The following is a 12,839-nucleotide window of genomic DNA, read 5'->3' as shown; positions in this document are numbered from 1 at the left end:
AGTGGGAATTAATGTGTTTGATTTGAGCATTAACTTAACTGCAATAATCTGTTCTAGATTTGGGGTGCACTAAATTGCCTAATATTTATTTAAAGAATCCTTAGTCTCTCTTTAATACAGTCCATGATTTCTGTAGTTAGTTTTATAGTACATTTGAATTAATGTTTTTTAACCTACAGAATATTAAAATCGAATTAGAGAAGAAAACCGAACCATAATAATAAAAATGTCTCGAAAAATTTCAAAGGAGTCAAAAAAAGTGAACATCTCTAGTTCTCTGGAATCTGAAGATATTAGTTTAGAAACAACAGTTCCTACGGATGATATTTCCTCATCAGAAGAGCGAGAGGGTAAAGTCAAAATCACCAGGCAGCTAATTGAACGAAAAGAACTACTTCATAATATTCAGTTACTAAAAATTGAGCTATCCCAGAAAACTATGATGATCGACAATTTGAAAGTGGATTATCTTACAAAGGTAAGATCAGGTTTAAATTTTGTGTTCTATATGCTTTATTGTCTTCAAACGGCAGGTAAATAAGAATTAAATACACACAAACATTATCTGAACTTGAAATGATACATTTATATTTCTTGACAAGTACAGCCTTTAAATAATTTTGGTGTTCATAGAAGTAGAGAATAGAATGGTGGTTACCAAGGGCTGGCGTGGTTCAACCCTCCGGGGTTGAAGGAGGATTGGGGAGATGTTGGTCAAAGGATACATAATTACAGTTGAATAGGAGGAATACCTTCAAGAGATCTATTGGACAGCGTGGTGACTATAGTTAATGACATTGTAATCTTGGAAAACATTGTGCTTTTGAAAAACACAGCAGATGTTAAGTGTTCTCATTACTAAAATAACTGTGAGGTAAAACATTTGTTAATTAGCTAGAGTTAACCATTTCACAATGTACATATGCTTCAAAACATTATGTTGTACATGGCATATACACACAGTTTTATCTATCAGTTGGGATCACCTGAGGTCAGGAGTTTGAGACCAACCTGGCCAACATTGTGAAACCCCAGCTCTACTTAAAACAAAAACAAAAACAAGTTAGTCAGCCGTGATGGCGGGTGCCTGTAATCCCGGCTGCTCAGGAGGCTAAGGCAGGAGAATCGCTTGAACCTGGGAGGCAGAGTTTGCAGTGAGCCACAATTGTGCCACTGCACTCCAGCCTGGGCAACACAGCAAGACTCTGTCTCAAAAACTAATAATAATAATAATAATAATTGGAGGCCAGGTGTGGTGGCTCACACCTGTAATCCCAGCACTTTGGATGCTGAGGCCAGTGGATTGCTCTCAAGCTCAGGAGTTCGAGACTACCCTGGGCAACATGGTGAGACCACCCTTGCTACTAAAAAAATAAAATAAAATAAAATAAAATAAAATAGCCCTGTGTGGTGGTGCTGCGCCTACAGGCCCAGCTACTTCCGAGGCTGAGGCAGGAGAATCACTTGAATCCAGGGGCAGAGATTGCAGTGAGCCGAGATCATGCCACTGCACTCCAGCCTGGGTAACAGAGTGAGACCCTATCTCAAAAAAAAAAATAATAATTTGAGTATTGAAATATGGAGTGATTTAAACGTAGATAGAGATGAGTTACTTTTGTAGGCTCAATTTTAAAAATCTAACATGAGGTATTTTGTTGTTTTTTTTTTTTTTTTGGACACGGTCTCGCTCTGACGCCCAGGCTGGAGTTCAGTGGCACAATCTTGGCTCACTGCAACCTCCACCTCTTGGGTTCAAGCAATTCTTCTGCCTCAGTCTCCCACGTAGCTGGGATTACAGGTGCTGGCCACCATGCCCAGCTAGCTTTCTGGGATCACTTTTATAAAGGCACTAATCCCAACAATGAGGGTTCTACCCTTATAACCTAATCACCCCCAAAGGCCCCAACTTCCTGCTACTCATGTTGGTGATTAGGTTTCAATATACAAATTTTGAGGGGAGAAAAAAAAATAACCACACAAGAAGTGTTAGCCGTTGTTGTTATCAGCTAACATAGCATCCTTATCTGTTTCATCCCTTTTCATTTTCTGTGCCTTTTAGGGCCACTGGACTGAATTTGTTTGTTACTTGTCTGTGAATAGACTATGAGGTCCAAGAGGACGGGGATGTTTTTGTATTCACGGTTGTATTTCCAGCACTTAGAACAGTGCCTGACACAAATTAAGTGCCTAGCTATTTCTTAAATGAATGACTGAACCCCATTTTACTCTGATTAAACAAAGCCACTAAGTGGTTAATAGCATACCCAAGGCCATTCAGATGAAAGTGATAGAGCCAGATAGGATTCAAACCTAGGAAGTCTAAAGCCTATACTCTACAGTATAGGCTTTATACTATAAGTGAAGCTCCAAACACTTTCTTTTAGGTACCCTATACAGTCACCAACCTAGTCTGGGTCACTTGGTGGTTTATCCAGGCATCCAGTGGTTTCCCATCCCTATTCCCTTACTCTTTTTGCATTTCACATGAGCTCCATCTACCTTCACCTCTCCAGATCTTAGTGCAACTCATTGAAGAAACCTGAGGTTATCTCCCATTCATTAATTCACCCACTCAGTCAAGTATTTTTTTAAGTGCCACCTATATACCATATCCAGACTTACATTTTGTTCAGCCACCTCTTGTATTATTTGTTTTCAACTTGCATTGTGCTTGGTTGTCAATGGCTTTGCTTCTTTTTAGGTGTAAGCTTCATATTATAGAAATATTGGCTGATTCATGACAGGCTTTTTAGTGTAACAAATCCAAATTACAGTTCTAGGTGCACACAGTTTGGGTTTTGAATTCCAGCCTTACTAAATTCCTTAATGTTTTTATTCCCTGATTTCCTATAAAATGATAATAGTATTTATTCCGTGGAATTATTGGGAGGATTAATCAATGTATGTAAGCTCATAGATGCTTGGTGTATACTAATAATAAACTTATTATTTACATATTATTTTATTTGTAGCTATACTTACTCAGCACAGTATTATTATTTTTCTACTTCCATGGTGCTTAATGTAGTTTTTGTTGTGGTTTTCTAGTTTGACTGAAAATGTAGAAGATTGAATTAGTTGTGTTCCTGAGTTTGACACATAATCATCATTGATCCCTGAAAGGCTGCTGTTTTTCTAATGTATTTATTCTTTTCATTCCTATAGCTCATTCCATTTCTTAATGCAAACATTTTAATGTTTTCTTTACACTTATTCTTGAGAATGTGTATCTTTTAACTTTACAGAAATGTAAATTATATGCTTTGTTTTAGTTATCATCTCTTTTTTCCTACTCAGCACTGTTTCTGAAGTTATCTGTTACTTTGTGTACATCTAGTCCTTTGCTTCCACCTCTTACATAATTCTTTGTGTGCGTCTACCAGTCTTTCTACTCCTACATTGCTAGGCATCCAGATTGCCTCCAGCTCCTTGCAACACATGCAGCATTAGACATTTCTCTTCTGGACCTCTGTGAGCATGTCTTTGACATATATAAATGTCTCCTTCATTTATCTAAGTGTACTGCCAGGTTCTCTCCAAAATAGCTGTCCTGCTGTATATTAGTAGAGTTTTTTCTCTATCATATGAGCACTCAGGATTTTCTGCTTGAAGACCCCTTAGGAATAAGATGTTTGCTTTCAAATATGTGAAGAAATACCTATTGTAGAGTTAGCCTTCCATAATTTATTGAACCTAAAATCTTCCATAATTTATTACACCTCTGTTGTAAGATGCATCATTACATACATTGCTAAGGTTAAAAACTTCCAGTTGAATTGTTAAGTGCCTTAGATTATAAAATGCATTCCAATTTTAGAGATGTTAAAATGTGAGAAAGTGTGAGTCTGGAGTTGATGAAAGAATATTTAAAAAATATTTTTATTAAAGAATATGTACATGTACGTTAATGTGTGTGTGTGTGTATGTATATGTTTACTTCTTACATGCCCTGGGAGTACCACCTTAGACAGGCAAACAGCACTACACATGATATATATTTTTTCACTTATTTGTTTATGTATAAATTGGTATGTGACATATTTCTTTATATGTTTTAAAATAACACCTTTATTTGTATGTGTTATTATATGTTTAGTTATGTCTTTATTTTTGTCTGTATGTGTGAAGCACTCCAGATGAACAGAAAGTGCTACACTGTTTCTTGTGAGCAATGATTCTAAAGCTAGTACACCCCACTGAATTTTGTCCCTCTGGTCGATTGTGAGGACTCAGAAGTATATTGGACTCCTGGTGTTAGAGCTGTTTGTTTTCTTGGTGTTTCAATGAGGTCCAGCTCTAGAAGAAAGCAAAGAAGGTTCATGGGGTATTTTGAAATGAACAGGGTCCCCAAAAGCCTAATGGATCTGGTAACACCACGTGGTATTTGATTCAAATCTATCTGGTAGCATCCTCTCTGATTTTTTAAGCAAAGAGGAAAGGGACTCAATTTGGTAGTGCTGCCATATACTTTTTTTTTCTTTTAATTTTTTTTTTTTTTTTTTTGAGACAGTCTCACTCTGTCATCCAGGCTGGAGTGCAGTGGCATGATCTCAGCTCACTACAACCTTCACCTCCTGTGTTCAAGCGATTCTTGTGCCTCAGCCTCCCGAGTAGCTGGGACAGTAGGCCCGCACCACAACGCCCAGCTAAGTTTTGTATTTTTGGTAGAGATGGGTGATTCACTATGTTGGCCAGGCTGGTCTTGAACTCCTGGCCTCAAGCGATCCACCCATTTCAGCCTCCCAAAGCGCAGGTGTGAAGCCACTGCACCCAGCCATGCCATACACTTTTTAGCCTGGGCAGGAAACCTAAAGCCTAGGTCTTGAAAGAAAGGTATTTTTAATTGGTCATTCATTCTCCAAAGTTTATTGAGCATCGTATGCTAACGTTATGAAAAATAAATTTTCCTCACTAGAGTATAGCTCCATGATATTGGTTGGAAGTCACAGGAAAGGTAGATTTCTGCTCAATGTAAACTTGTTATTGCTATTAACATTGAAATGGCCTGATCTTAAGTTTCTGAGCTTCCTGTTATTGGAAGTATTTAAGTAGTCCTGAATAGTCAACTGTTAATAAATATTATAGGTATTTCTATTTTGGAAAGAGATTGAACCAACTGCCCAGGGTTTCAAGGATTAAGTTCAGCAGTTAATACCGGAGACTTAAAAAATGGTGGCTGCTGGTAACAGAGATCTGGAAACCATGGCTTAAGCAAGAGAAGGATTTTGTTTCTTTGGTGTAACAAAAATCCAAAAATAGGTATTTTAGTAGACCTTGTATGATTACTCCTTGATCGCCTTAGGAACCCAGGCTCCTTTTAACCTTAGCTATTTTCAACATATGCTTTTCACCTGAAATCATAAGATAGCTTATCTGCCTCCAGTATTGTGTACATGTAACAGGCAGTAATAAGGAGAAGGATAGTGGAAAAGGGGGCATGTGCCAAATGAGTCAGTCATCTTTAAAGAGTTCTTCCAGAAGTTCAAGCCAGTGGCCTCAATTAACTAACATTGTATAGCATGACCACCCCTACCTACAAGGGATGGGAAGCTAACTGGACATGTTGTTACTAATAAAAACCAGAGTATGTCAGAAAGAAGGGAAGGTTTGATGTTGGGAGGCAAGTAAGTTTTTTCTTCTACCCATCAAAATCTTTTTTTAGTTAGAAAATATTTGAATCTAACATGTCCCACTCCATTGTGGCAGCAATACAAATGGTTATGGATACGTGGCTTTATTATAGTTTGTTACTAGGAATAGTCTTGGCCATATTGATTTGAATTCTCCATGTCTAAAAACAGGAACAAGCAGGTCCAAGAAAACTTTAAAAGCACTTCCCACTCAGCTGCTTGTTAACTGAAAGAATGTAGAAAACCTACGCACAAGAGTAGCTATTCAGGCCAAACTTCCTGATAGTAGAGCATTGTTAGCTTTACACTTTTATTTCCATCCATTGCTGCCTAGATTCCCTTCCTTACTGTACTTCTTTATTCCTTTCCTCTTCTCTGTTCTTGCCTTTCAAATTTTTAGACAGGGTCTCACTCTCTTGCCCAGGCTGGAGTGCAGTGGCTTGATCACAGCTCTCTGCAGCCTCAAATTCCTGGGCTCAAGCAATCCTCTCATCTCAGCCTCTTGAGCAGCTGAGACTACAGGCGTGTACCACCACACCCAGCTAATTTTTTTTATTTTTTGTAGAAACAAGGTCTCACTATGTTGCCCAGGCTAGTCTCAAACTCCTGGCTTCAAGCACTCCTCCCACCTTGGCCCCCCAAAGTGCTGGGTTTACAGCTTGAGCCACAGAATTGAGCTCTCTCAAATTTTTAAATGCCCCAAACTCTTTTTGTTTATCTCTCATTAGAGATCTATGTGTTCCTTATTACCTGGGAAATGAATACATTTCCCAGCTTGTCCCTGAGTTAAAGGACTCAATTTAGAAGTTAATTGAAATTGTAAACATTGAAACCCTGAAAAAAAATTTTTTTTTTTTTTTCCTTGTGATACTGGTTGTTTCTTATCTAAAATGCTTGGGACCAGAAATATTTCAGATTTTTTAATTTTTTTTTTAATTTGGGAATATTTGTGTTAGAGCAGTTGAGCATCCCAGATCTGAAAGTTTGAAATCCAAAAGCGCCCACTGAGCATTTCCTTTGAGTGTCATAGTTACTGTCAAAAAGTTTCAGACTTTGGAGCATTTTGAATTTCAGATTTTAGGGTTTGGGATGCTCAACATATAACAGTATTCTTGATTTGGGAAATAGTAATTATAAGGAATGTGTTTATTTTACATTTTATATTGATTTAAGTTATTTATTGAGATGTTGCTGGATATATGCCAATGAATATGACAGAGGTCCCCCTTTTTATGGCCAAGACAGAAAATATTTTATGCTTTGTAGGCCACCTATGCTCTATCAGATTTTCCTCATGGGCTGGATTTAGCCCATCACCATTTTTTAACTCTTGCTTTAGACTATGTAGTCAGAAAAGCTATTGGCAGATTTTAGCAGTTAGAGTTATGTGTCCTGATTTCTGTATTCAAAATGGCACTAAAGTAATAGACTAAGCGCAGACAAGACAATCAGAAGAGTTAGATTGCTAAGTTTTTGGCTTATTTAACTGGGGCCATTTATAAGAATGGAAGGCTGGGAGAAAACTGATCTGGGAGGTAAAATATATTAATAAGTTCAGTTTTGAAGATGTAACTTATAGATTGCTAAATGTAATTGTCAGAGTTTAGGAGGATCCATCACACACACACACACTTATAGATAGATCACACACACACACATTATAGATAGATAGATAGATAGACAGACAGACAGACAGACAGATAGATAGATAGAAAGGATACATCAGCATATAGGTGGCACCTAAAGCCATGGGATTGTATGGTATTTCCTAGGGAGAACAGAGGGCTATAAAGTAAGTCAAAGGGGTAGTCCAGCTGAGGAGCCTAGAAAGCTTAAGAGTATTTAGTGAGTTAAGAAAACTAGAGAAGAGTATCATGGAAGCTAAAAGAGAATGAAGTGGTTAGCTGTATCAAGTCATGCTGTCAAATAAGATAAATAGGCAAAAAAAAAACAATGGACAGGGCATTATGGACTTTAACAAGAATAGTTTCACTGGAATAGTATGGGGCAAAAACTATATTGAAGTTTTGCTCTGAAGACCAGCAGAGAAATGCTGCTGTAGCAAAGAGAATGATGTGATCAAGGGAGCATTTGCTTGACGATAGAATGATTCAGTAGAGAAGAGGGACTTGGCGATGCAAGAGGAGGGATTTACTTGCATATGTTACAGATTGGCTGTGAAATTCATGTATTTTTGTTTATTTGTTTGTTTGTTTTAGATGGAGTCTCACTCTGTCACCCAGGCTGGAGTGCAGTGGCACGATCTCGGCTCACTGCAACCTCCACCTCCCGGGTTCAAGTGATTCTCCTGCCTCAGCCTCCCGAGTAGCTGGGACTACAGGCACATGCCACCACACCTGGCTAATTTTTTGTATTTTTAGTAGAGACAGAGTTTTAACATCTTAGCCAGTATGGTCTCCATCTCCTGACCTTGTGATCCGCCCACCTCATCCTCCCAAAGTGCTGGGATTACAGGTGTGAATCACCACGCCCTGCCTGAAATTCATGTATTTTAAGGGGCAAACAGGAATCATCTTGGTTGAAGCAAAGGGAATAAAGAATTTTCTAAATAGACTAAGAGCAAAATCCAAGTGCTTGAGAAAGCACAGCATACTTGGGGGATGGCAAGCACTTATACTGGCTGAAATGGAGTTTCCTTTTAAGCTAATGACAAAAGTAGTTGGCTAGATCAAGAAATACCACTGTATTATGCCACAGTGTTTAGAATTTATTCTGAGGACCGTGAGGATCCTCTGAAGAATTTAAAACTAGGAAAATAATTTTTTTTTTCTGAGACGGAGTCTCGCTCTGTCTCCCAGGCTGAAGTGCAGTGGTGCAATCTCGGCTCACTGCAACCTCCACCTTCCAGGTTCAAGTGATTCTCCTGCCTCAGCCTCCTGAGTAGCTGTGACTACAGGCGCCTGCCACCATGCCTGGCTAAGTTTTGTATTTTTTTAGTAGAGATGGAGTTTCACCATGCTGGCCAGGCTTATCTTGAACTCCTGACCTCAAGTGGTCTGCCCACCTCTGCCTCCCAAAGTGCTGAGATTACAGGCGTAAGTCACCGCACCCAGCTGAAAATAAATTTTTGATAGCATTTTTTAAAGGTAAGATGGAGGAATATAAATTTGGAGGTTGGCAAAACTGGAGGCAGGAGGCTGGGCATGGTGGCTCATGCCTGTAATCCCAGCATTTTGGGACGGCAAGGTGGACTAATCACTTGAGGTCAGGAGTTCAAGAACACCCTGACAAACATGGTGAAACCCTGTCTCTACTAAAAATACAAAAATTAACCGGGTGTGGTGGCGCTTGGCTGTAATCCCAGCTACTCAGTAGGCTGGGGCAGTAGAATCACTTGAACCAGGCAGGAGGAGGTGGCAGTGAGCCAAGGTTGTGCCACTGCACTCTAGCCTGGGTGACAGCACCTGGCCTTCCAAAGTGCTGGAATTATAGGCGTGAGCCCCTGTGCCTGGTCCCTCTATCCATTTTTAGCGTGTTTCTTTCAAGTGTTTTTAAAATACGTTTATTATGAAACTGAAAGTTTTTCTTTATGACAAATCATATAATTTATCTTTTTCTCTTTATGAAGATTGAAGAATTGGAGGAGAAACTTAATGATGCACTTCACCAGAAGCAGCTACTAACATTGAGATTAGACAACCAGTTGGCTTTTCAACAGAAAGATGCCAGGTAAGAAAAGTTTTTTTTAAAAAAAAAAAACCACATCTATTTAGCAATTAAAAGTAATTTTATTGCCTGTTCATGTTTGTGATTGTAAGCTAAAATAGAGAAATTTTAAGTCAGAGATAGCAATAATTTTTACACCTAGACCACAAAAAAAGTAGGATACTTGATATGGTACATAAAATACAGAAAGTCAAAATTCAACATTCATTCAACAAACGTTGGTCAGTGTAAACCATATATGATAAAGGAAGCTCTCTAAACTGACCACCATTAACCTTCCTTCTTTTACGCAACATATTGATTGATTCTCATGACCTATTGGACTTTCCTGGCCTGAAGTACTTTCTATTATTCCTGCGTACTTTCTCTAGCTCAGTTGTGGGCTTATCATGCTTAAATATGCCTATGGAAATTATACTTATGTAACTTAATTAAAAATAATATAAATAATGAAATAAATTCTTTGGAAAGACTTAATAAAAGGAGCTAAAAAATTATGAAATTAAATATAAGCAACACAAGTTTAAAGATTGAGGGCAAGCATGAAATCCATGAAAGATACCTTCATTGGTTTCTTCCTAAATGTCTTTTAGGATCTTATGCCATTGTAAAGAAATTGAACTTGGAAATCATACATGATGATTTACACAAAATCAAAGCATACCTCTGTATTCAAAATACCTGGATCCTAGATAAAATGTGAACGTTTAGTTCTGTGTTTTAATTACAGGTAAACGTGTAAAACAGGTATATTTTCCCTTTTTAAGATTTTACTACTTAACTGATATTGTAAAAAATTATCAGACCTTTTTATCAGCCACTATCACATTAGATTATTGGACCTCAAACTTTAGCATGTATCAGGAACAGTTGGAGGGCTTGTTAAAAAAGACTGCTGGATCCCACCCTCAGAGTTTCTGACTTGGGGGGGTGGGGTCCTGAGGATGTGCATTTTTACCGGGTTCCCAGGTGATGCGGATGCTGCTGGTCCAGAAACAATACTTTGAGAACCACTGCATTTGATACTAGGTCTTCTACGCTAATTCTGTAAGACATATATCAGATTGAATGATTCTGCTGAGAGGGCAGTCACGAGTCTTGTAATAAAACTCTTGATAGCTGATGGTGATAAAAAATGGTTGGATTCTGAATATTTTTTGGAGGGCTGATGGATTCAATGTGGGGCTTAAGAGAAAAAGGAGAGTCAAGGATTGCATCAAAAGTTTTGGCCTGAACAAATGAAAAAGTGGAATTTCTGTCAGCTAAGAAGGAAGAAATCATGGTAGCAAAGGTTTTGTGAGTAAAAAGCAGGAGTTCAACTTGGGACATGTTAAGTTAGAGTTTTCTTGTTAGAAATCCATGTGGAGGTATATGAAAAGTCTGGTGTAGAGGTACAAATCTGGGGATCATTAGGCTATAGACAGTATTCAAGTCATGAGACTAGATGAATTCCCCAAGGAGGAGTGCGTACAGACAGAAGAGGACCAAGTACTCCAACATTAAGACAAAGCAGAAAAGGAGACTGAGAAGGAACCACAGTAAAATAGAAGAAAAATGAACAGAATGGTGTCTTGAAAGCCAGTTGATGAAAATGTATCAAGGAAAGAAAAGTGACTTGTGTCAAGCTCTATCGTTAGATCATGGATGAAAAGAACTAGGAATTGATCATTTGCAATTTAGATGTCATTGAGATTTCATTAGAGACAGTAAAAATATGATCGCCATGGGTTTAAGAGGAAAGGATTTGGACACAATAATTATAGACAACTTTTGAGCAAGTTTGCTGCAAGGGGTGGCTAACAAAGAGGGAAGTGCAGTGAGGTCCAGAGTTGTGGTTTTGTTTGTTCATTTGTTGTAAGATTGAAATAACAGAATGTTTGTCTGTTAATGGGATTGATATAGTAGGGAAAGGGAAAATCAGTAATATGATTTGGCTGTGTCCCCACCCAAATCTCATCTTGAATTATAGTTCCCATAATTCCTACATGTCATGGGAGGGACCTGATGGGAGGTAATTGAATCATGGAGGTGGTCTTTCCCATGCTGTTCTCATGATAGTGAATAAGTCTCACAAGATGTGATGGTTTTATAAATGGGAGGTCCCCTGCACAAGCACTCTTGTCTGCCACCATCTAAGACATGCCTTTGCTTCTCTTTTGCCTTCCACCATGATTGTGAGGCCTCCCCTGCCATGTGGAAGTCTGAGTCCATTAAACCTCTTTCCTTTATAAATTACCCAGTCTTGGGTATGTCTTTATTAGCAGCATGAGAACAGACTAATAACATCAGATTGTCCCTTCCTGATCAGAATCTTTCAGTAGGCAACTAACAATAATGTCTGCCACATGTATTCTTTGAGAAAGATGAGTATGTGCAGATTACTGTTTTCATTACCTCATTGGTTGTGTGAATACTTTATGGTGGTTCAGTGTTACCATCTTAAAGAGATATCCTTGAAGTATCAGGATAAAAGGGAAATGAAAATTAATAAGTAGAGTCCTTGATGTTTAGCATCACTTAAGCAGAAGAAATATATAATTTTATAATTTGAATTTCTAAAATTATTCTGTAAGAATATCAATTCTCTGTTTAATTTATATGGCTACACATTTAATAATTAGTATGGAATTGTCATTCCATATTTAACTGATTAATATAAGTAAATAAGCATTTAGCTGGAGTAAGTAAATAATACTGTCAGGCTTCTCATTTCCTAACTTTATGTTGATATAAATAGGAAACTGTGAGAAACTTAGATCTCAAATACTTTTTTAAAGCCTGCCATAAATTCTCTTCTAATGTAGCAAATATCAAGAATTAATGAAACAAGAAATGGAAACCATTTTGTTGAGACAGAAACAACTAGAAGAGACAAATCTTCAGCTAAGAGAAAAAGCTGGAGATGTTCGTCGAAACCTGCGTGACTTTGAGTTGACAGAAGAGCAATATATTAAATTAAAAGTTTTTCCTGAAGATCAGCTTTCTATTCCTGAATATGTATCTGTAAGTATCTTATATCCATTTTTAACTACGACATATATTTTCAGACTAAAATATACCTTTTATATAGTAGCAATTACTTTTGAAGTACCCAATTGATACATTATTTTATGGCTATGGATGGTGAATGGTGTTGAGATCCAAATTTTAAAGGATCATGACCATTGATCTCCAAAGTAAAGCAATAAATAGCTTTCTGAAGTTAATGACTGCATAGTCCATAGAAATGAATTATCGTCAACTGGTGGTTTCTTACATTCTCAAAATGAAAAATTATAAACAACAGAGTAGTTGTTGCCAGGGGTTGGTTGGGGATAGTGGGAGAGAGGAGTCAGCATGATTATAAAGGGATAGGATGAGAAAGAACTTTGTGGTGAGAGATTGGCTCAAGATCTTGATTGCAGTGCTGGTTACACAAATCTAGAACACCTAGGATTAATCTATGGCAGTGGTCTCAAATATTTTGTTGTCAGCATTCATTTACATTCTAAAAGTTACTGAGGACCCCATTGAGTGTTTGTT

The 12,839-nt window shown here is 37.8% G+C and overlaps 1 protein-coding gene across 7 annotated transcripts in view; it reads left to right on the top strand.

The window, feature by feature from the left end:
- PIBF1 (progesterone immunomodulatory binding factor 1) overlaps positions 1-12,839 on the top strand; it is a 234,306-nt gene that overhangs the window by 1,116 nt on the left and 220,351 nt on the right. For 6 of the 7 annotated variants that reach the window (XR_008651366.2, XM_063618767.1, XM_055244706.2 and 3 more), the window contains exons 2-4: positions 180-478; positions 9,220-9,320; positions 12,122-12,320. Coding sequence is in view for 6 of the 7 variants with exons in the window: in XM_063618767.1 (XP_063474837.1) it covers positions 227-478; positions 9,220-9,320; positions 12,122-12,320 (552 nt within the window). In the remaining variant the exon portion in view is untranslated. Of the gene's footprint in view, positions 1-179; positions 479-9,219; positions 9,321-9,921; positions 10,048-12,121; positions 12,321-12,839 lie in introns of those variants that run through there. The other variant, XM_055244708.2, reaches the window with a different exon arrangement.

The sequence above is a fragment of the Symphalangus syndactylus genome, chromosome 15, assembly GCF_028878055.3.
Source record: "Symphalangus syndactylus isolate Jambi chromosome 15, NHGRI_mSymSyn1-v2.1_pri, whole genome shotgun sequence".
NCBI lineage: Eukaryota > Metazoa > Chordata > Mammalia > Primates > Hylobatidae > Symphalangus > Symphalangus syndactylus.
Note: the sequence above shows the minus strand (reverse complement) of the source record. Positions and strands in the feature narration are given on the sequence as shown.